At 38.2% G+C, this 23028-nt stretch overlaps 3 protein-coding genes across 5 annotated transcripts; 1 reads left to right on the top strand and 2 right to left on the bottom strand.

The window, feature by feature from the left end:
• Positions 1 to 75: 75 nt before the first annotated feature.
• Positions 76 to 9388, bottom strand: spast (spastin). Of its 2 annotated transcripts, XM_057331654.1 has the most exons (17): positions 8927 to 9388; positions 7470 to 7553; positions 5138 to 5221; positions 4257 to 4331; positions 3931 to 4091; positions 3696 to 3841; positions 3352 to 3445; positions 2812 to 2886; positions 2657 to 2728; positions 2375 to 2450; positions 2189 to 2280; positions 2013 to 2092; positions 1882 to 1924; positions 1718 to 1797; positions 1561 to 1631; positions 1447 to 1487; positions 76 to 1338 (listed from the first exon to the last, which is right to left on the bottom strand). In XM_057331654.1, exons 1-17 carry the CDS (start codon positions 9252 to 9254, stop codon positions 1213 to 1215), a joined length of 1728 nt encoding a protein of 575 aa, XP_057187637.1. In that variant the 5' UTR covers positions 9255 to 9388; the 3' UTR covers positions 76 to 1212. The 2 variants fall into 2 exon arrangements, with proteins under 2 accessions (XP_057187637.1, XP_057187638.1); XM_057331655.1 differs by lacking the exon at positions 4257 to 4331.
• dpy30 (dpy-30 histone methyltransferase complex regulatory subunit) lies at positions 9092 to 11664 on the top strand. Of its 2 annotated transcripts, none has more exons than XM_057331658.1 (5): positions 9092 to 9198; positions 10459 to 10493; positions 10578 to 10625; positions 10861 to 11009; positions 11442 to 11664. In XM_057331658.1, exons 2-5 carry the CDS (start codon positions 10482 to 10484, stop codon positions 11512 to 11514), a joined length of 282 nt encoding a protein of 93 aa, XP_057187641.1. In that variant the 5' UTR covers positions 9092 to 9198; positions 10459 to 10481; the 3' UTR covers positions 11515 to 11664. The 2 variants fall into 2 exon arrangements, with proteins under 2 accessions (XP_057187641.1, XP_057187640.1); XM_057331657.1 differs by lacking the exon at positions 9092 to 9198 and adding an exon at positions 9894 to 9967.
• Positions 11665 to 19962, bottom strand: psen2 (presenilin 2). The gene is made up of 11 exons (XM_057331656.1): positions 19798 to 19962; positions 16941 to 17106; positions 16101 to 16309; positions 15724 to 15865; positions 15400 to 15467; positions 14896 to 15116; positions 14506 to 14604; positions 14336 to 14386; positions 14142 to 14261; positions 13760 to 13875; positions 11665 to 13219 (listed from the first exon to the last, which is right to left on the bottom strand). Exons 1-11 carry the CDS (start codon positions 19956 to 19958, stop codon positions 13064 to 13066), a joined length of 1509 nt encoding a protein of 502 aa, XP_057187639.1. The 5' UTR covers positions 19959 to 19962; the 3' UTR covers positions 11665 to 13063.
• Between the last annotated feature and the right edge of the window lie 3066 nt (positions 19963 to 23028).

Here is a 23028-nt window from a genome sequence, read left to right as displayed (position 1 = left end):
TTGCAAGCAGATATGAAATGATCAACCATTCACAAGTTCTTTTAAAGACAAATCTACAACATGTAAGCATAAGAATCTGTTATGCACTGTACAACAGTTTCATTTAATGAATGAATCACCGCAAACGTTTCAAAATTTGACATTACACGGTTGATGTGGAAAAACATTTATACAAATAACAATATAATGGGTTTGTTGTATGAGATTGTTCCAGCAAGACTCTTATGCCTCAGCATCAGTCTTAGCATTTGATGCCCTCTAGTGGCTGTAAACGGAACAAACTCTGAATCTGTTGCTCAAAAATCATAAACAGAGTACATCATGCATTCTTTAAACAATGTCTCATATGCAAATTCAGGTCCTTGTGCAAGTTTTGTAGTCATATTAAAATACAAAAAACATTTCCCAATTTACTCAATGGAGGAAATTAATGAATTTATATGAATCAATGTGACGTCACAATTTCATCAATGAAAGTTTTTTAATGTTCCAAAACAAACAAAAAAAATTTATCTTTAAGAAAAATATATTTTATTATTCAGGCAAAAATAGTCATGCCTTTTAAAGGTGTAATTGGGTCTATCCATCAGTAATTATCTTTTTGCATCAATCCCACAGCATCTGCAAACATTTTATTATATTATATTACATAACCATATTTAAAGATCACACAATAACAAATCAAACTCATCAGAAAAGTGTTGGTGGAGTAAATCGGCGAGATGACAACTGTATGTATGAGGAATACAAGCCTTGCATGACATCATTTCCTGTCCCAGAAAACAGGCATTAGAGGATTCACTTTATCTGAAGTTACATGGTGTAAAACACACGAATCAGCCTATAACAAACAAACGCGTCTAACACACAAACACTACAGAGTCTTGTTCACAAGTACTTCATAGGTCAGATATATGAACTAGCATGTAAAATGTTTCTGAAAGATCTCTGACTTAGAAAAATACTTTGATGTGACAAATGCAGGCAAGCATCTCAAATGGTTGCTTTGATGTCCAAATTGTCTCAAGATCAGGGTCTAAATCAATCAAAACAGTCCACGTATGATCACACCCTGAGTTTCCCGTAGTCATGGTAGAAAAGCTAAAATAATATAAACTCCAACCACAATTTGTTTGTTCTGTCTTTAGTAAAAAGAGGCGTGCACTTCCTCCCCCATAGTGCTGCAGGACTGTGAGGTCAAAGTTCATGATGTCATACGGCAGTTGTGTCTCCATACTCTCTGTTCCAGCGGACATATAGATCCAGTGTCTGAGGACTGACGCTGTGCTTTATCCTCTTCAGAGAATCAATAAAATCAGAGTATCGGATGTTCCGCATCTGAACAGAAGAATAACAGCATGAGGGAGAAATGTTTAATTATTTGTGGGTGAACTATTCCTTTACAAAACAGGTGGAATAATCTTAAAATGTGAAAAAACCTTTTACCTCATTGGCCGACATGTTCCTCACTTGTTCAGGCCTCAGTTCTGCATTTAGAAGAAAATCAGTACGCAGTTATATGACAAATATCAACACACGCCTAAAAAATCTCTAACATACCTCGTATGGGGCCCAGAGCCGCATCTTTAGCCAGTGAGGTCAGATCACTGCCGGAGTAACCTTCAGTCAACCTGAAAACACCACACACACATTAAACATCCAACATTATCATTCATCTAATGTGCATGATATGCATAAATATAAGGCTGTGTCGTACCTGGCTAACTGGTTGAGCTCTTTCTGAGTTAATGGGTTTCCATGTTTACTCAGGAGGTTCTTGAGCAGCTTCAAGCGAGTCTGAAACGCACAAATAAAGAGCATATTAGTGTCTTTAATTGTTCATTAATATCTGGCAACCCTAATAAAAACCATACGCAGTACCTCCTCTGTAGGTAAAGCCACGTAAATGCGCTTAGCGAATCGCCTGTGAGAAAAACACAAGACCACAGTTCATTTAGGGAATTGTAAAATAATTGACAGAATGCGGCAGACAGGTCAAAGGTCACAAGCACCTGAGCACAGCCTCATCAAGTTCCTGAGGTCTGTTAGTGGCTCCCATAACTAACACACGATCATCACCGCCTGACTGCACCTACAACACACACAGCACAATAGTAGACCCGCCCATTCAGACATGACAAGGCCAGCCAATCACAGTTTGCTGCACATCAGCTGTACTCCTACTCACTCCATCAAACTCGATGAGAAACTCGGTTTTGAGTCTTCTGCTGGCGTCGTGCTCTCCCTCTCTCCTCTCGCACAGCAAACTGTCGATCTCATCTGCATCCAAATCACCGTGAAATGACATTCTGACAGGAGCAGGACGTTTACAAAAACAAACGAGTTATGACGCATGATAGAGTCCGGTTCTCACCTATGAAGATGATTGACGGCTGTAGTTCCCTAGCAACAGCAAATAGAGCCCGAACCAGTTTCTCACCCTCTCCCACCTGTGCACACAAAAACAAGTTTTTAAAAACATAAAATAAACACTTCTGTGTATTACAGCCGTACAGTGATTTGATCATAAATTAGCAGTGACACAATGGCTGAAATTGTAAACCAATCAGAATCAACTGTGGGCGGAGCCATCATGCATTATGGCAGAAACCAAGTGACCAACAGACAAATATACACAGGATTATTTATCACTCACATATTTGGAGGTCAGACTGGCAGCGCTGATGTTGAAAAAAGTGGCATTAGATTCCATTGCAATGGCTTTAGCCTGTGAGTAAACAGAAGAGATTAAATACAGTTCTGTTCACATTAAATACAAATATGTGATTTGAAACTCTTTTTTTGTGTTACCAGCATGGTCTTCCCATTGCCAGGGGGCCCGAAGAGAAGGAGGCCTCTAGCAGGAGCTCTGAGACCTGTGAACAGCTGAAAATAGATTCATACATTATAAACATGAAATGTTTGAACATTAAAAATGAGTTTATAGATTCCAATTTCAATATAATACAACAGCATATTAGTTTCTGCAGTGGTATAGAGAATTATACTTTTTTTTTTACTTGCATCAAAAACTGAAATGTTACCATTTTGGTACAATTTTTGACCAGACAACATTAACCAAATCTACTGTTTATCTTTATATTTCTAGATTTGATTAGTAGAATAGTTCAGTCATCATTTATTCACCCTCCTGTTGTTCAAAACCTGTATATGACTCTTTGTTTCTGTGAAACACAAAAAGATATTTTGAAAAAATGTTTTTTTGCCCATACAATGCAAGTACATGGGGGCCAACGTTGTATGGTTACCAGCGTTCTTCAAAATATCTACTTTTGTTTTCTGAAAAAGAAAGTCATACAGGTCACACCACCTGAGGTGTCACAGACGTACCTCTGGACGTAAAGCGGGCAGTATCACGATCTCCTGAAGGGCCTGTTTGGCCAATTCCTGTCCTGCTACCTCATCGAACCCCACTGAAGAGCCGCTGAAACAAACACAGAAAAGATCAGCTGCAAGAACGCTAAATATGACTTTAAACATTCATACTTGGTAGGTTTTATTGCATTCTTGATCTTAAGGAAGTGTTGAGTCCATAAAAAAAGACACACTTATGTTAATGCTGTTGCTGTTTTATATTGCAGAAAAATCATTATAAACATCACGAATATTCAATATTTTACCAAACCCTAATGGTGACCAAGAAGAGTACAGTGAATGATACGTTCTTATGTTACCTGTCCACTATCTCATTAAGAATGAGGTTGGCCAGTTTGCTGTCCACATTTTTTAAGTTCTTCATGTCTCGTTTCTTCTGAGGTGACGCTGTTGTGGCGTGGCTGGGTTTGCTGTTAGGTCTGTTACCTCCTCTTGTACAGAGACCCTATAAAAACAACGCAGGTCCAACACGACTACAAAACAATAGCAAGCTGCCTATGTAGGAAGCATTTTAAGACACCCCGTGACACTGACCTTCTGGTTGTTCTGTGGGCCGGTCCTGCCGGTCTGACATGCTGAAGGTGTACGGTGCAGGGCAGCAGCAGGAGCACTGTTGGAGGATTTGGGTGGGTTTTTAGGCCGCGGATGGGATTGACTGGGGATGGTGTCTTTCTTTTTAGAAACAGCTCCACTGCCTGTAATTATAAAGACAAATACAGTTTTTCTGTGCACTTATTCTGTTATACTTCACTAACAAACAATCCTAACATGAGCAAAGAATTTCCAACAAAGCAAATATATAATTTAACCAGCACAAGATCACCCAGAATCCCCTGCTGCGGCACAGTTGAAACACCCACCTGGCCGCAGGTTCCCGTTGGAGAAGGGAAGAAAAGTGGGGTCGGAGAAGCCCTCTGCCGGAGCCTGCAGTTTGGCTTTAAGTTTGAAAAATTGAGAGAGAAAGTGAGAGAGATAAGACGTTTATAGAAAAACCAAGAACACACTAGGAAAAAATCTAAATGCAGAAGACCAGAGACAGACGTTTAAGCTTATGTCCAAGTCACACTTTATCACCAAGCGCAATACATTTTATTTAGCACAAAATATATAACTGTATGACATGCATATGCAATTGCTTAAACAAAATATAATTTCCTTTTTTATTTTAAGAATAAATGTGACCTCGACATAATCTGACAGGTTTTGCAAGATTTACCCAAAATACTGAAGACACAGAAAGGTGTTTTATAATGAAGCCCATATGCAGCATGTTACAGTATATATTTTAAAAGAGGAATGAAAGGAACAAGAACGCCACTGCATATTGTGAAAATATAGATATTGAAAAAAATAAAGATGCCTTATTTGAAATATGTGTCATTTTACTCTTTCAGAGTACTTTTGTCCTATCGCAGGTTAGTATTCAGTCATCCATGGACAGCTTGATTTCCCTAAACAATGTAAACACTGTTAAATGATCTGACATCAACTTCTGGCTCAACCAATAGCGCGAGTTTGGGGCGGGGCATCCTGTTTTCTAAATAATGGCAGGAGAGCTTCATGATGTGTTTGGTACCCCCAAAACTTACTTCTACACTGCCCCTTTAAATGATGCATGTATAAAACTAATCACAATGATAAATCAGAAAAGCTTTTAGAGACAAGTGTCACTGGTTATAAGAGTAAAAGAATCAGCACAGATCTTTCTGGATGCTCTCCAGGACTCACTGTGTCTGCTTACCCAGAAGCTTCAGTCTGTCTTTGGCCATGTTGAGGTTGGTGGTCATCTTGTCCTGAAGCCGTCTTGCCCTGTCTGCCTTCTCACCTAAAAAAGACCACCACAAAACTGTATTCACAATGTTTCAGCTGATATACAGTATATCTGTGGGAAGTTCAACAAGAATAAGATGTAGGCATCGATGATGAGCTGAAGAATATTATGGCTGAAAGAGATGTGGCAAAGGGTATAGCAAACAGAACTGGAAACAAGGAGGATTGGGAAGTTACTAAAATGAAAAGGAATAAGAAAAGACTGTTTTATAAAGTAAAAATAAGTGAATGTAAATATGATAGTAAAAAATTGTGGAGTACGCTTAATGAGTTAATGGGTAGGAAATCAAATAAAACTCCTTCTTTTATTGATACAGGTAATTCATTTTTAACTAAACCATATGAAATCGCAAATTATTTTAATGTTTTTTTTATAAATAAAGTTGATAAATTAAGAGAAAAAATGTCATCTGTTACAAAAATCTCATCATATGAAAGTTTGATTGAAAAAAAATATGTGATAAGCCATTCGTGTATTTTGCACTGTAAGTGTAAGTGTAAAACAAGTGGAACAAAAACTGTTAACTATAAATATAGATAAACCAGCGAGGATGGATCATTTGGACGGTCGCCTTGTTAAATTAGTAGCCAGCTGTTTGGCATATCTTTAATGCCAGTATAGAAAAAGGGATTTCTCCATCAGCTTGGAAAGAAGCAAAGGTTATTCCTTTACAGGACTTTAATGTTGCAAATAGTCGACCAATAAATCTATTACCAGTCCTGAGCAAAATACTGGAAACAATAGTTAGTGAGCAAATTCGATCCTTTTTATAGAGAATAGTTTACTCTCTGATTTTCAGCATGCATATCGAGAGGGACACTCACCAGGAACAGCATTAGCACAGATGACAGACGATTGTTTGGCACAGATTGATGATAATAATTGAGTAGGAGCAGTACTGTTAGACTTTAGCTCAGCATTTGATGTACTGGATCATAAATTATTGCTGGACAAACTGAAATGTTCTAAATTTACTTCTCATACCGTACAGTGGTGTAAAAGTTACCTGTCTAATAAGGAACAATGCGTATTTTATAATGAAAGTTATTCAGATGTGAAAGAATTGCAATGAGGTGTGCCTCAAGGAACTTGTTTGGGACCATTATTATTTTATATTTTTAACAATGATCTTCCTTTTGTTTTAAAGTGTGCAAATATAGTTATGTGTGCCGATGATGCAACATTATATTTATCAGCAACATCAATTGAGCAATTGTCTACTGTTTTGAATAAGGAATTACAATTGGTTACAAATTGGGTGTGGAAGAATAAATTAGTTTTAAATGTGACAAAAACAAAAAGTATTGTGTTTGGTTCAAATTCAAAATGTAATCTCAAACCACAGTTAAAATTGTCTGTGAATGATGTGCATATTGAACAGGTAGAGGAAATAAGACTTCTCGGAGTGACATTAGACAGCAGGCTGAGGTGGTCAAAACAGATAGAAAATATGGTAAGAGTTATGGGAAGAGGCCAGTCAGTTATTAAGAGATGCACAAAATATTTACCACAACAGTGCATTGCTCAAATTGTACAAACAATGGTTCTTACACATTTAGATTATTGTCCAGTAGTGAGGTTAAGTGCAGCAAGTAACAGAGCTGCATGACTCATCTTAAATTTTAGTCGAAGGGCTAATATAAATGGAATGCATAGGACTTTAGGTTGGTTATTGGTGAAGGATAGGATGATTATGACCCTGCTTTGTTTTGTTAGAAATATTTCTGTCTAGAATTCCTAATGTCCTGTATTGTCAACTTGTGCAAGTCATAATTTAAGACCAGGCATGCATCAAAATGTTGTTTTTTACTTCCTGTTTCAAAAACCAATGCAAGGCAACAAACTAATATATAGAGGAATGAAAATATGGAATGATTTACCATCAGATATTACCTATTTCTTAAAAAGTAAAATGAGCTTTAAAGGAATATTTAATGACACAATGTATTACAAATGGTTAGTTTTTAAATGTTGTATCTTTTATTGACTTGATGTTTATTGTTGTTGTTTGATGTAGTTTTGTATTTTATACCTGTTGGGACCCCAGGAAGAGTAGCGCTAATGGGGATCCAAATAAATAAATAAATCTGAAGTTTGGATGATGAAAAATGGCTGTTATGCACCAAAACGAAGCTGTTTTTCACTGCGAACTTATTTTAATGACGCACAAAATGCAATGTCATTAAAACGGATTTGTTTACTTTACACAGTAATGGAAATCAATATGACTGAATCATCTCACCAGTTCCAGTGACCTGGATGCTGATGCCCTTCTCCAGCTCAGAGATGCCTTTTCTGTACCCCTGCACTGCTTGATCCTTATTACCTACAACACATGAAAGATAGACAATACAGACTCATTTTCATTATATAATATTTATATTAATGCAACAATGAAACACACCATACTGAGCACCATTATGATGCTTTTTATAACATTTTTAGATACCGGAATGTTTTCCCCAAACACAATATTTTGTTGTTAATTCTAAGAGTCCAAAAATAAGCTGCTTTTACAAAAGTTCTTTAGATAAAACAGGACACGCTGAACGTCATGCGTTCTCTAACCATCTGCCCCAAGGCATGATGGGACTGAGAAACAGTTGATGAACATTGAACAAGTTCTTTGTTTATCACAGCGCTGGCATTTCTGACATCTACTCAAAGAGACTAGTGAGAAGCAAACATGATCTCCCAATTAAATGAATAAAGTTTAATTTCAGGTGCATACAAAAAGGAAGTTTTCACAGGTTTGGGAGCACAGCAGCACTTTAAAATATAAGTTCTAAATCTGCACGTTTTCATGAGGTTTTCCCCTTTTCCAGCCAAGTGACTTACAGTAGTATCAGAAACTCTTTCCCCTGTCCTGCCACATGGAAAGAACTGCTATCAGCAAATACAAAAATACGACGATAATAATAAAGTCAAACTTCTGAACACAAACTGTTCACAGCAGAGTGAGTGCTGGCTCGTGAGGCCACATTTTCTATCGGACTGCTGACAAGGACAATGTGTGTCAGCCTGAATTAGGCCTCTCGACTCTCGTCTGCCAAATGCATAAATGTAGTGATCCCAGTCAAAATTCGGACTATAACAGCACCATTGGGACCAAGTTTATAATGGCTAAGATTTGATCATCATTGTGCGGTATGCCAGAGTATTGGTTAAGCAGGTCCAAAGCTGGTTTAGGTGGCTGATCAGATGGATCATCAGATACAGATCACTGTGGATGCTTGCTGAGCTACTGTGGACCTGGATGAATTGGTTAAACCATGTTGCGAAACAACAGCTGAACCAGTTGACAATTTGAAACTTGACCTTTTTCTAGCAGAGGTAAACAAATAAATCGTGTCAAACACTGGGGTCAAGAGTAGATCTAAATGTGAAAGTAAAACCACACCAGGGACAATGTAGTATGGTGGAAATTTGTGTTAAAAAAATAGCTCCTGTTTGTTCAGATACATGTACATGTGTACAAAACATAGAAAGACATTAAAAACACTGGGGTTTCAAGGCCATAATTACAATTAAACATATTAAAACAAAATGCTCAAAAACTGCACTTATAATTAGATATCGGACACAAAACAATATGTATCATAGTTCCCTAAAGTTACCATAAACCTGAAAGTACTTTTTACCATGGTACAAGTTTACTCTTGTCAGTACGTTTTGTTCAAATTTAAAGGGTAATAATACCTTTATCATCCTCGTCGATCTGTAAAGCCACAGAAATGAACTCAAACGCTTGTTTGTGATAGTTTCGGATCTGTTCTCCCGTGTCATCACAGCTCTCGGACCCGACATCTTTGGCTCTGGCCGCCATGGTCCGGCGGAAGGGCCGGTACAGCCACGAGAGGAGCAAGAGGAGAGCCCACAGCAGGGAACACGGGATCCGGCAGAGGGTTCGGATGAGAGAGCGCAGCCGGTCCAATGGACCGCGACCAGTTTCGTCAGTCACCTGAGCGCAGGTGAGTCCTCCCGCACGCGCTGATCCCCTGTGTCTCGCTCCCTTCCCAGAAGTCATTCACCCGATTCGGGCTCTTCATTCCATGACGGGCCGGGTGTTTGTTGTGGAGTCTTATTTATTCGGTGATGTCGGCTCTCCAGTTTGTTTTCAACCGCAGCAATTGCGGAAGTCATCGAGTGTTGTGAATACGGTCTCACGCGAATGACGTAACGTTAGGGTTGCGTTGCGTTGCGTCGCATTGGCGACAAAATGTTAATCGTGCATATTATATATATATATTTTGCTTTAGTGTGTGTCTGGTTTATGTTTTCACGTATTCAAAAAGATCCGATCAAACCCTAAATACACTTATTCCTGGGTGCACCTACTCAAATAATTATCTTATTGGAGTTACAACAATCTAAATTTGTTTTATTTTAATATGTTAGTAGTACATTAATTCATACATTATATGCAAACGTGAATCCACTTGTGCAATTTCTATTTTATTTATTATAAAAATTGTGTCATCTTAAACCACTGTGATTGGTCTATTCTGACCAGCGCTGAGAAAAGTAAGTAGCCCATCCTGACAATGAAGCCCCGCCTCTTTAGCCGGTTATCTCTTACTGATTATTGTACTAATTTATCTTTTAATACATTTTATATGTTTTGAATTCATTTTTGCACGCCCGTAATAATCAAAATAAATCGGTCCCGTCGGTCTTGCGGATGTTCTGCGCATGCGCAACGCCAATTGCGTAGAAACCAACAACAAACCATGGCGGACGGTAAGCTGTGTTTCTCACCTTTGTGATTTTTTCGTACTCTTAAATTGTGTAGAGGTGATACATCCTATGAATTTAACACCTGTTGGTTTTAGCATGTGGTGGGGAGATCTATAGATCTCTGCATACGTCAGACTGTTTAAAGTATTGCTATTGCTTAGCTTTTCTTCAGTGGCTCACTGAATCCCGCCATTGACTGCAGTACGATCAATGAAATCATACATGTGCTTTTATTTTTTTTATAGTTGCAGCACCGATGTGTAAAAAGTGTTTTTAAATGATCGTGTCCGTAACGTATCGTATCGCATCGCATTACATTATAGCATTGCTATAATCTTAATGCCAGTATTTCTATAGCACACCGAGATGCATTGTGCAAAACACCACTTTGGTACTTTTTGTTAGTGTACTGGTTAAAAGTGTCTGTTATGTGCTTTAAAACGATGCAAATGTGTTTTTACATGAATAATCCATAATTTTGGTTTTGGTTCTAGAGCATACTGATGCAGAGCAGAGCATGGAGGGTCCTGTAAGTACCACAACACTGTTTCAGTAAGAGTTTGTTGTCTATTTGTTTTGAGCAGTTGGCATTATTGTGAGTTTCTTATTTTAGGTTCCAGAAAATCTGCATGCAGAATACGGCCTTTCTGAAAACATCCAGGTGGAACATCAGAAGTTCTTGTTTGCTCCTTACAGTTCACAGGCCTTCCTGTGTGTCATGTAAAGTGTTTAGTCACAGGTTTTAGATTCAAATGGCTGATAAAAACATGAGGAAGATGTGGATCTGATTTCATTATTTGTAAATAGCAGTGCAAATGCACAATTCTAAAGATCATATTGAAAAAAACAAGCGTTCTGATTATATTGAATTCATATGCTTTTATGTGCCTTACCAGAGAATAGTGGAGAATGAGAAAACGGCGGAAAAAGTTACCAAACAGAAGGTGGATCCCCAGACCCTGCAGACTCTTCCCACGCGAGCGTATCTGGATCAGACTGTTGTTCCCATTCTCCTGCAGGGCTTGTCGGTTCTCGCCAAGGAAAGGTCTGTATAGGAACGCTAACATTTTACCAAACACAACATTGTCTTGCAGGGATAAGGGCTACATTTTACAAAAGGAATGCAGACGGATTACATGACCACCTGAATAATAACTGGTAATTAAAGTAAGCAACTTTTAATAGCAGCAGTAACTGAAAACTTGCTACTATGTGCGATTCTGCATCCACAGCAATAGGTGTCGGTGCAAAAACACTGTTAAGCCAAGGACTGTTTGGTTTAGTTGTTTGTTTCCATAACCATGTTTTCACAATTACACAAAAAGTTGTCTAACTTGCGGTGAACAGTGTCTTGACCAAAGAATATTTAACATAAGTTGAAAAGCAATTTGTACTTTGTGAACTCCACGTCTGAATGTCTGGAATCAGTAAAATATGTGTATCTCACTTCATTATTCATCTCACTTTCTTCATTTAGGCCTCCAAATCCCATAGAGTTTTTAGCCGCGTTTTTGCTGAAGAACAAATCCCAGTTTGAAGAACGGAATTAAAGGCACAGTACGGACAAAATGCAGCGGAAGACTAATAGGGTTTTGTGTTCATTGTTGTGAATTTAAATTGAATGGAGTCACACTCTCCAAGTTGTTTCTTTGCCCACTTAAATGTAGTCTCTTTTCTACTCAAATAAACATGTTCAAGCAGAGATTTCTGTTATTTTTATTAACAGGTTGCTGAGGAGTAAAACCACAAAAAAGTTAAAATATTAGAAAACGTGGTTGTACAGCATATCCCAAAGAAATCATTCGGATTAATTTGCTTGATCAATATTTTATTACACAACACAAAGCATTGTACACGATAAAAAACAAAACTAGTAAATGAAAGAATTTTGAATCATAAACATATAAATTTAATTTTTAGTAAATATAATTTCTTCAGTATAAAGTTGAAACTGGCAAAATATCGCCAAACTGCTTTCATCAGTTTTAAAGAGCCAACTAAAGCAACCATAACTAACATGTCTCTATTTTCATAGAGCAGTATCTTAGACAGCAATGGTTTTTGTTAAAGCTAATAAAAAGAACAGTACATTAATTCAATCTCAGAGCATTCAATTTACTTTTAGTTTGAGAGAAATTATTATTCAATAGTCATTATTAAAAACTATTACTTAATTCAAAATGTTTTATACTGGGGTTTAACTTAAGATGCTGGGAAAATTATAAACAGCATGATTAAAAACAAAAATACATGACCTGTTACATATTACTGACCTGCTTACAACCCCAAACTGGTGTGAGACATTTTTGTTTCTAGCTTCTGTGGTTTATGTAACTACAACACTGCAACTCCATTGTGGTACAAAAAACAACAACAAAGGCACCAACAATATATATGAGCCGCCATCTCCACTATTGGTCAGTCTAGAAGTTCTTAAATCAATTCCCAGTGTGCAAAATTTGATATTGCCCGTCTCGAAGAATTTCCAGATTATTGTAAACAAAGGACCCTATTTAAACTCGTGAACTGATGTGAATGTGGCTTTCATCCACACAAAAAAACAGTAACCTAACCAGAGCCAAGAAATATGATTTAAAACAAATATAATGGTAAACATCCATGGGGCTATTTAATTAAAAAAATGAATATTTGCAAAGCAAATGTAAGTTTGTGTCATTAGTTTATTATGCGGTAAAGCTTTAACCTCTGGCAGACCTACTGCACGTTCACACACCAGCTGGGAACAGGCCACAAATGCAAACAATCTTTTCCTTCATATTTAAAAAATTATTTTATGTATATTATTTACTATGAAAAAAAAAATTTCAACACCTGTCTGACTTGCACCCCCGTTTACCTTTTCATAAGGTACGCGAAATAGTGAAACTATTCTGCATTTGAAAAAGCTGCTCTGTTTTGACCACCTCATAACTGTAATAGCTTTGCTTGTAACATTGTCAAGATTTCAGCTCCTCACCCACAGCTTCAAATCAGACTGAAACCAGCTCAGATTCATGAAAACAAAAAAAGTCTTCATCTTGTTTAAACATATCAACTGAAGGGGTTTTAAAAAGTCTTCTGTAACCCGGTGGGATTCTGTCAGATGTAGTACTGGTGGGCCGCCAGGCTGTCCATGAAGGGCTGTACCAGATTGTCAGTGGAGAAGTAGAAGACAAGACCGAACGTGATGGAGATGGGTAGAGCCGGCAGGGCCTTCTTGAAAATGGCCAGCAGGAGAAGTGTCAAACACAGTCCCTACAAGCAAAGACATTTCGTCAGAAACTTTAGACAGAATCTGAATACCACGACTGACCAATCAGAATCAAGTATTCTGGAATTGGGTCTTAGGATCATTCTTCCTAAGGCCTGCCCAGTGCCCAGACAAGGGGTGGCAGCTCATTGTCTTATTTTCTTTTAGCATCACCAGAGCTGTTGAGAGAGAGAGATGCGACAACAGAAGTTCAACATTTTCGCATGTCACGTGATTCATGGAGCCTTCAGATAGTTCCAGGAAGTTATGTTTTCTCTTTAAATGCTTTATTTCTTTCATTTTTTAATTCATTAAATGACTTATGTCTTTAAATGGGTTAAAAGTTTGTAACAAACGGTCTGTTTAGCCACAGCTCAATGCGTTACTAGTAACATCCGGGAACTATTGAGAGCCTCCATGTACCGCCATTGCTGTGAAAAAAACTTTCCATTGGACGCAACTCTCTCTCTCTTAATGGCTCTGAGCATCACACGGTTTTCATTTCTGGTCCATCCAGGTATATTGATGAATTTAAAAATGCTCACAATGAGAATGGCCACGAAACAGGCCAGCGTGGTGTTCCAGTCTCCTCCGGTGGCAGCTGCCTTTCCCACCAGAACACTATAGAAGATGAAGTCTCCAAGTCCCAGTTTTACCCCTCCTGTGAAAAAAATCCACCAACAAGCAGTTGGGTGTAATGTGCCATTTATGAGTCAATGTAAAACCTGTTTGTTAGCTTTGCCTTTCCTCCTTGGGCATAATTTTTTCCCCCTCATTGTCATCGGTACATAGGAGCCCCTTTGACAATACGAGCTCTTTAAGCAAAGCATATCATGTTAACACAAAATCCATAAACGCCCATATCCTTTAATGCAATGTATACCTAGAAATGACCTTAATTATAACAAGGCCATGGAAACGACTTACGGTCTTCTTCAAGGTCCTCTTCTGCTGAATATCCTTGCCTCTGTCCTTGGGGTGCATCATCATCTGACTCCACCCCTTGCTGTGGCCGAGCTCCGCCCTCACCGAGTTGTCTTTCACTGGCTATGATGACAGCAATAGTTGAATGACCGCAAGTGCTAGTAAATTAGTAAACACTAAAGTATTTAAATACTAACCTGAATCCTGATGACCAGAATCTGCCATGCCTACCATCCAGACCATAGCAGCTGAAAAAGATCAACAGTGCCTTAATTAGTACAGCATTTCATGCTTCAGGCCTACATGCAAACCCATTTGCTCTGGGGCTATATGTCGTAAGTGCTTGCTTTCGTTTTTGAATGCGTACATGAGTATATGAGGGCTGGGAAAATTGGCTCGTTTCTTTCTTGCGCCGTCTCGACCAGCATCCTCAATGGGCCTTTTGGGCTCAGCACTGCTATCAGATCTGTAGAACAAACATATTAATGGAAGTCAATGTGGGCCAGTGTTGTTTGGTTACCAACATTCTTGAAAATCTCTTCTTTTGTGTTCTGCAGAAAAAAAGTCATACAGGTTTGGAATGACAAGAGGACGAGTAAACTATGAAATACTTTTTCTTTTTAGAGAACTATTCCTTAACGAACAAGAAACAACAAACTCTCTTTCAGACGTGAATGGGAGTTGCCATAGAGACCAATAAACAATGAAGTTAAAGAACAAATGCAAAGTCGCAAATTCGATCTTTAGGTAAATGTACCATAAATAGAAATGGCTCCCAGTATGACCCACGCCGACCACTCAGGGAGGTATTTGATGAAAATGAGAGCCATGAGAGCGCTGATGATGATAAGATACGCCTGCTGCAGCCTTAAGGGACCTTTCCAGTGGATGCAGATCATTCCCACCACGCCGAAATTCCAAATGATCATTGCTAATGTTGGGTAGTCCAAGGCAACGTTGTATGTCTTAAACACCTCTCTGTGAAGTAAAGCGTTCAATAAGAGTCAAATTTTCACACACATACGATTTTTAAAGGGTTGATTTCATAATCAAACACTTTGATTGTTTGAATTGAAAGAGCTCATTGTGCTATATAAACATACTGTAACCGAAGAACTCAAAACTTCCTCCCAAGCTAAAAAAAACACATAAGCAGCAAAAAACTCAATCTGAATTTCTGATGTTATTACAAGAATGCCCACATTTACATGCCTCTGCTGTTTAAGATATGTAACATGATAAGAAAGAAAAGCTCACTTACCCCAGATACATGAAGCTGAACCAGAAAAGCAACATCAGGGAAGACAGAATCAGCCAGCCATGAATAAACTAAGCACACAGACAAAAAAAACGATTTGGAAACCGAAAGACCAGATTTTAAAATTAGTCATCAAAACTCAATAACATGAATTTAGTTAAATCTACAAATCTAACAAATCGTATAATTTTTTTAGATTACAGCTCTGCACACTCTGCGCATTGTTCGTTTTAAAATGATGAGACACACAGATATAATAATATGTTTTGCTGTAAATGAAACTCTGCAGATAGTGCTACAGCTACAGCAATAAAAGGAGGGTCTCACTTTATAGCAGCGATACTTGTAAAGCAGCACAAGTATGATCGTCATGACAACGATGACACTGATCATGACGATGGTGTTAAGGAAGGACGACAGCAGCCTCTGACCCACATTGTTTGGATCCTCTTCGAAGGGAGTGTAGATGCTGCGAAACAGAGCGTTGCGATTCAGTTTGGTGACGAAAGGTGTTCAGACACAGACACTGTGTTTTAGTACTTTAAAGTAAATTTCTGTAGGTATGCTCGGGTATATACTCAAATAGAAAAGCAGAACATAAAACAGAAAAGGTCAAAAAGGTAGTGACTGATAAAACAAGAAGGCATGGCGCTACCCATTGACAAAACAACATAAGGTGACCACTACAAAAGATAAAACCGTACAGCTGCTGTCCGCTCTTCTCCGTGTAGAAACTGACAGATTTTATCGTTGCCACAACGACCACCATGCAGAGCGTAACAGGGATGAAGAGCATAATGACGTGCTTGGCGCCATATTTGAGGGTCAGCTCTTCTTCCTCCCCATCAGGAGTGACCGCTCTCTCTCTCTCCACCTGCCCTGCTTCATCCGGATCTGAGCTGAGTGGCCGTCGCTAAATGAATCAAGAGTTAATTGTAAACATTTTCATGATTTTAATATTACATTCAAACAATTTTTTAATTCCCTCATATTTTAGAACAGTGGTTCTCAAAGTTTTTTGTTGTAAGGCCCCCTTTGTGTAGAGTGCATTGCTTTGCTGCCCCCAAATAAAGACTTATAATCTTAAACTTAGAATTTTAATTAAACCAAAACATATTCAGTTATACAATGCAGGAACATCAATTGTTTTGGTTGGTGATCTTTTTTTCATACAATTCATGATAAATTTCTATATTTCATAAAATGTCACAAAATCTGTGGCCCCCGGAGCCATCTTGGGGCCCCCCAGTTTGAGAACCACTGTTTTAGAATATTAATGTCATCAAAACCCAATAACACAACTTTAAGTATAAAATCTACATCTAACAAATCTTTTTTTTTAAATTTAAAGGTTTCCATGACCAAGAACAAGACCAAGAACAAACTTTAGGCACGGTATAACATCCTACATACAGTTACAATGTCCTTTAAACTGTACTAACCACAAAACCCTAGAGCATAACACTGTCTTGTAAGTGTGACATGTAGGTGAAGACTCTTAAAAACACTTCAGTTAAAAAGGAGAGGGAATAATTTCCACTCACCTGTTTGGTGTCTGTGTCCTGGGGCAGAGACATGTCGTGATCTTGACTGTACGTGGGTATTGTTGGGCTTTCAGACTGGACCAGAGCGGATCTCTCATTATAAGAGTCCTCTTCACTATCTGAAGTATTCATGGAGAGAACGTGTCCGCAGTCGAAACGCCCAGAACTGCAATGGGCATCAAGTCACATACCTTAGTCCCTGCTTACACCTGGTATTAAGATGCGTTTTGGTCGACCGGATCACAAGTGGACAAAGGAGACGCATACCCGTTTACACCTGGCCTCTTTTGTCTACTTTCAACCACTTCTGCCCAGATTACCCCCGTGGTCCCGATGGCGTCAAGAGGAAGGTAAATGGGTGGATCCCTTAGTCTGCGTCAAAACACGAGCGGGAGGGTTATCGCGCACTACTATTACTTCTGCTTGTACTGCTGCTAGTGTTGTTAGCAAACATGCTATACAAAGTTTTGTTCATGTATATGTATGGGCTTTTTCTGATATTTCAGAGCAACGGAAGACATAAACTCAGACAAATGTCGCACGTTCACAAAATTAGAGAAAAGAGAAAAATGTGGAGAACAGGCGCTTTCGTTTCAGCAATGATAGCCTCAAGACCCTGCCAGTGTTGTGCCGAGAAATGCACCCCTGACAGATTCTGCACCTCCTTCAATAACCGGATGTCTGATTGGCTAATTCTAACCCCTCCCCACACCTAATCCTAACCCCTCCCCTAACACCTAATCCTCACCCTAATCATTGTGGGGAGGGTGGGTGCATAATCTGGCAGGGGTGCATTTCTCGGCATTACGCCGGACACTGTGGATTACGACTAGAAGTCAGGACTGGTGGACAAACATTGTGCTTGGTACGTTTACTGATAATGAGTGGCTCGAACATTACCGTATGCGACGACACACATTTAATGTTCTTTGCAATAAATTGCAGCCACTATTGAACCATCAGCAAAACCATTTACGCCTAATTGTTCCTGTAGAGATGAGGGTTGCAGTTGCTCTGTGGTACCTTGCAACTGGTGCAGACTTCCGAACATTGGCTGAGTTGTTTGGCTTGGGCAAAGCCACAGTGTGACGCATTGTGTGGGAGGTGTGTGTAGCTATACGGGCAATGCAAAGTCATTTTATTGGTTTGCCTAAGGGAGAGAAGCTCCGGGCTGTTGTTGAAGGCATTAAGGAGAGATGGGGTTTTCTTCAAATCAAAATCAAATCACTTTTATTGGCACGTGTGCCGTGGTGAGTGAAAAGCTTGGAAAGTGTTGAGTCTTCAGTGTGACGGAGCAATTGATGGATCCCATATACCTGTTACCCCACCTTTTGATGATGCTAAGGACTACTTTAACAGGAAGGGAAGCTACTCCATTATACTAAAATCAGTTGTCGACCACAAATCACAGCGAGTACTCGTGCAGTAATTCATATCCGTTATATTGTAGACTGTTTTTTGTTCAAAAATAAGCTAAAACATCTGTCTACTTAACAGGTTTACTAATATCAATGTGGGATGGCCTGACAGTGTGCATGATGCCAGAGCGTTACGGAACTCCACCTTATTTCAGCTTGCATAGAATGGTGTCCTGTTCCCAAAAGAAAGATGTATTCATTTTTTTATCTTGGCTGTTCAAAAACTAAATTGTTTGTGCATTTTTTCATCACTATTGTGTTTGTTTCCCTATGTAGGACACGCAGGAAATGGAGGGTGTGCATGTCCCCATTATGTCACTGGGTGACCCTGCATACCCACTCTTAAGCTGGTTGATGAAGGGATTTCCAGACAATGGTCATCTCATCTGTCCAGAGAAGAGAGACATTTCAACTACCGTTTGAGCCGTGCATGTATGACAGTTGAATGTGCATTTGGACAGCTTAAGAAGAGATGGAGATGTTTGCCGGAAAAAACTGAAGCAAGGATATCAAGGGTCCCAACTAGGGATGCACGATAAATTATCGGTCATATCGGTATCGACACCGGTCCAATGCGTTTTCGACTACCTCTGGAAGTGGTGAAAAGTAGACAAACTCAAAACGTTTCACATCCCGTTTACACTTGTATTTAACGTCGTCCACTTGTGATCCGATCGATCAAAACGCATCTTAACCCAGGTTAACCAGTTAACCTATACCAGGTGTCAACAGGGCCTTAGAATACCATTCAAAATACCAAAAAAAGTACCAAAAGTATCACAATGTTACATTTCGACTGTACAGCATCTTTCATAAAATGCAGCTTTGTGGGTAATAATAAAAAATAAGCATGAAAATAACAACAATAAAAGCGTTAATAACTTCCAAAAATGAAAATAAGGATATAATGGATTTAACACAATTAAATTAAAAAGCGCATACTGTATTGGTGACAATATTACAATGTTTAATTCTAGCAGCTTTTCTTTAATACTGTAAAATCAAAAGCATATTGTGAAAACAAGCTAAAACTATTTATTTTAATAATTATTGAAACTATCCAAAACTCTGAATGTAAGTTACCCCTAATTTATTAGCCTACCATCAGATACCATAAATATACTTTTTGTAACTGTTAACGTTAAGTGTATTATTATGGGCAAAAACACTCCCACCGTTTACAAAGTAAGAACAATTTCTGGGACGATGCAAAGAATTTCATAAAAAAGGAAATTTAAGTGCAATAGTTAATATTACCCTTCTCGAAAATGAATAATGCCACGCACTTATAATGATTCATAAACCCAGATCATCTAAGCATTCCCTGTGATCAGCGGCTCCCCCTCCGAATGAATGTGACCGGAAAGTTATCCAGTTCTATCCCCGATCAAAACTCAAACAAGTTAACACGAAGCATACAAGGGGAAAGACTGAAATACCTGTAAATGCGAGAGAATTTACATGAAGGATGATCCGATAATGATTTGAAGACAGTCTCCGTCAAAACACCGCGAGTTCCATTCAGGAAGTGATGTTGATCAGCTGGTTCTGACGTCATCTCGATTCTCGTCACCTGATGCTCGGTTTTATGCATAAGCATTTACGATGCTCGGTTTTATGCATGTGCATTTACCCAATCTTTTTTAAATGTACATATATTTTTATTGTATAAGAGTATGAGTTCGGAGCAAAATTTATCATTTGATTAATTATGTATGAAAATACAAAAAAAAAAAAACAGGCAAATAATAAACCTAACACCCAAACACACACACAAACTAATATACATTGTTTAGCTACTTTTTCTTATTCTCTGTTTTATTGCTATTATGATTGTAACAGTGGGTACAAAAGTGATCCTCTGTGTGTTATGTAAATATGAAAATAATAATAAATGATAAAGTGGATAGACTTCAAAAAATATTTGTACAATTCCTCATGTTAATAAATAATTGTATAAGTAACTGAAGAACTTTTTTGTATTCCACCTCGATTGAAAATTAATTAAAACGTTGTTTGCCTTGTTGGCAGAGACTATTTACACTAGCTCCGCCCACCAATATGTGATTGGAATAGAGAAAGTGTACGATTAACGCAATTTCAAACAAGCGACTGGAGTGGCTAAGGTGAGAAGTCTGTATATCGCGGCATGGAAAATCGGGTTTCTAATCCCGCTGAAAACCTTCTTTAACCTTTTTTATTACTTTACAGATCATAAAGGCATTTGTTTTCAATAAAATTGATTTAAGACTTAAAATTCATTTTTATTCATAAGCTTTAGGTTTAGGGTAAGGTTAGGGGTAGGTATAGGGCTTTAATATCTCAATAAGTTGCCATCATTTTAATAATTTTGATACATATAATGATTTACTGTCTGTTATTATTGCATAATGTTTAATGCACAACAACACTGAGGTGCAAATAGTAACGTTATCTGCCACTATTTATAAGTAAAAAGCATCTAACTACTATTTCTACTTATTCCAAAGAAAATAGGCCCTACAGCTATTTTTGGTTAGTGTAAATAGCATATCGCTAAGAAATGATGCTATTTTCACTTAGTGTAAACAGAACTTACTACTATTTAAACTTAGTGTAAATAGCATCTGTTGCTATTAGTGCAAATAGCCACTAATTAAAACCGGTTAGGAAATGTAGGCTAAATGTTACTGTCCTTTGATCCAGAAAACCTACATCTCCCCCATTCCCATGTATGTGTTATGGCAGTCAAATATGGCAACAAGAATGTGAAACATTTGAATTTTTCTCCTAATGTTTTTTTATTTTGGACTTATTTTACCTTGTTTCCTCATTTGTACAAAATGAATTCATGCTGATTAAAGCTTCTAATGTAAATTATTTTTTAAAACAATTTGACTGTATTTGTTAACAGTGTTTTGAATAAATCTTTTAATTTAAAATGCAATGCGTGTTACAGACAGATGCTGCAGAATAAAAGAGGTGTGGTCTAATTGCTTAGAATGATCCTATTTATGGTAGAGGTGTGTACATTAAATGTAAAACCTAATACTTGTTTGTTTTTCTATATGTATTAAGGTGTCAGGGTATTATGCGTAGGGCAAGATACAGTGTGTCAGTGTCTGTAACACGCGCGAGAGAGAGTTCTGATGTTGTCTAAACACAAGGCATGCGGTTTAGACAACATCAGAACAGAAATGTTGAAGCACAGTCCTACAGTGATGCAGGAAGCTCTCCTAAAACTATTTAATCTGATATTACAATCAGGACACTTTCCTAAATCCTGGAATACAGGCTTAATACAGCCACTATACAAAAGCGGAGATAAATGTGACCCCTATAACTACAGAGGCATTTGTGTGAACAGTAACCTGGGGAAGACATTCTGTAGTATCCTAAATACTCGAATTAAAGCTTTCCTTACCAAACACAATGGCCCGGTTTCACAGACATGGTTTAGCTTAAACCAGGACTATGCCTTGGTTGAATTAAGATATTTATGTCGCTTTTATAAAAATACCTTAGAAGAATACATTACTGGTGAACATCTTGTGACAAAACAATGGCACTGATATATTTTAATATACTTTGGGGCAAGTTACATTCAGTTTAGACAGGTCTCACATTCATTTTAGTCTGGGACAAGCCTTAAGCCTGGTCTGTGAAACCGGGCCTATGTCTTAAGTAAAAGTCAGATCGGATTTCTACCAAACCACAGCACCACCGACCACATCTACACACTACAGACATTAGTCAATGAGCACGTCCATCATAAAAACAAAGGAAAAATGTATGCATGTTTTGTTGATTTAAAAAAAGCATTTGATTCAATATGGCATGACGGCCTATATTATAAAATTCTACAATCACGCATAGGAGGAAAAGCTTATGACATCATTAAATCCATGTACACAGAAAACAAATGCAGAGTTAAAATTGGCGATTAAAGAACAGAATTTTTCACTCAGGGGCGCGGAATAAGACAGGGATGCAACTTGAGTCCAACTCTGTTTAACTTCTATATAAATGAGTTATAGTGTGATTATGCCTATAGCTCTATATGGCTGCGAGGTTTGGGGTCCACGGTGTCTGACAGATTACTCCAAATGGGATAAACACCCCATAGAATCCCTGCATGCTGAATTCTGTAGAAACATTTTAAGAGTTCATTGAAGAACACCAAATAATGCATGCAGGGCTGAATTAGGCAGATACCCCGATAATACACATCCAAAAACATTCCCTCAATTTCTGTACTTTTATTACATTCTCATGTTTCTGCCTGAAATCTACATTTGATATTGATATTTTATTTCCATATTTCATTTGTTTACTTACATATACTTTATTTTATATTTCATTCTATATTTATGCCTTTCTCAGCACCTTATTTTAATTTTACTCTAATGTTTGTACTTATTGTATGCCTTTTGTTATATGTTCAATGCTTTGGCAATATTGTAAGAACACGCAGTCATGCCAATAAAGTACCTTGAAACTCTTGAGAGAGAGAGAGGGGGAGGGAGGGAGAGAGGGAGGGAGAGAGAGGGAGGGAGGGAGAGTGAGAGTGAGAGTGAGAGTGAGAGAGAGAGAGAGAGAGAGAGAGAGAGTACGCACTGAGACGAGGAGAAGAGCAGACCCCGACGAGAGGGAGAGGGAAGGGTGAGCAGGGGGCAGGGAGGACGAAGAGG

Source organism: Triplophysa rosa, linkage group LG4 (assembly GCF_024868665.1).
Source record: "Triplophysa rosa linkage group LG4, Trosa_1v2, whole genome shotgun sequence".
Taxonomy (NCBI): Eukaryota; Metazoa; Chordata; class Actinopteri; order Cypriniformes; family Nemacheilidae; genus Triplophysa; species Triplophysa rosa.
This window is presented reverse-complemented; position numbering and strand designations above follow the sequence as displayed.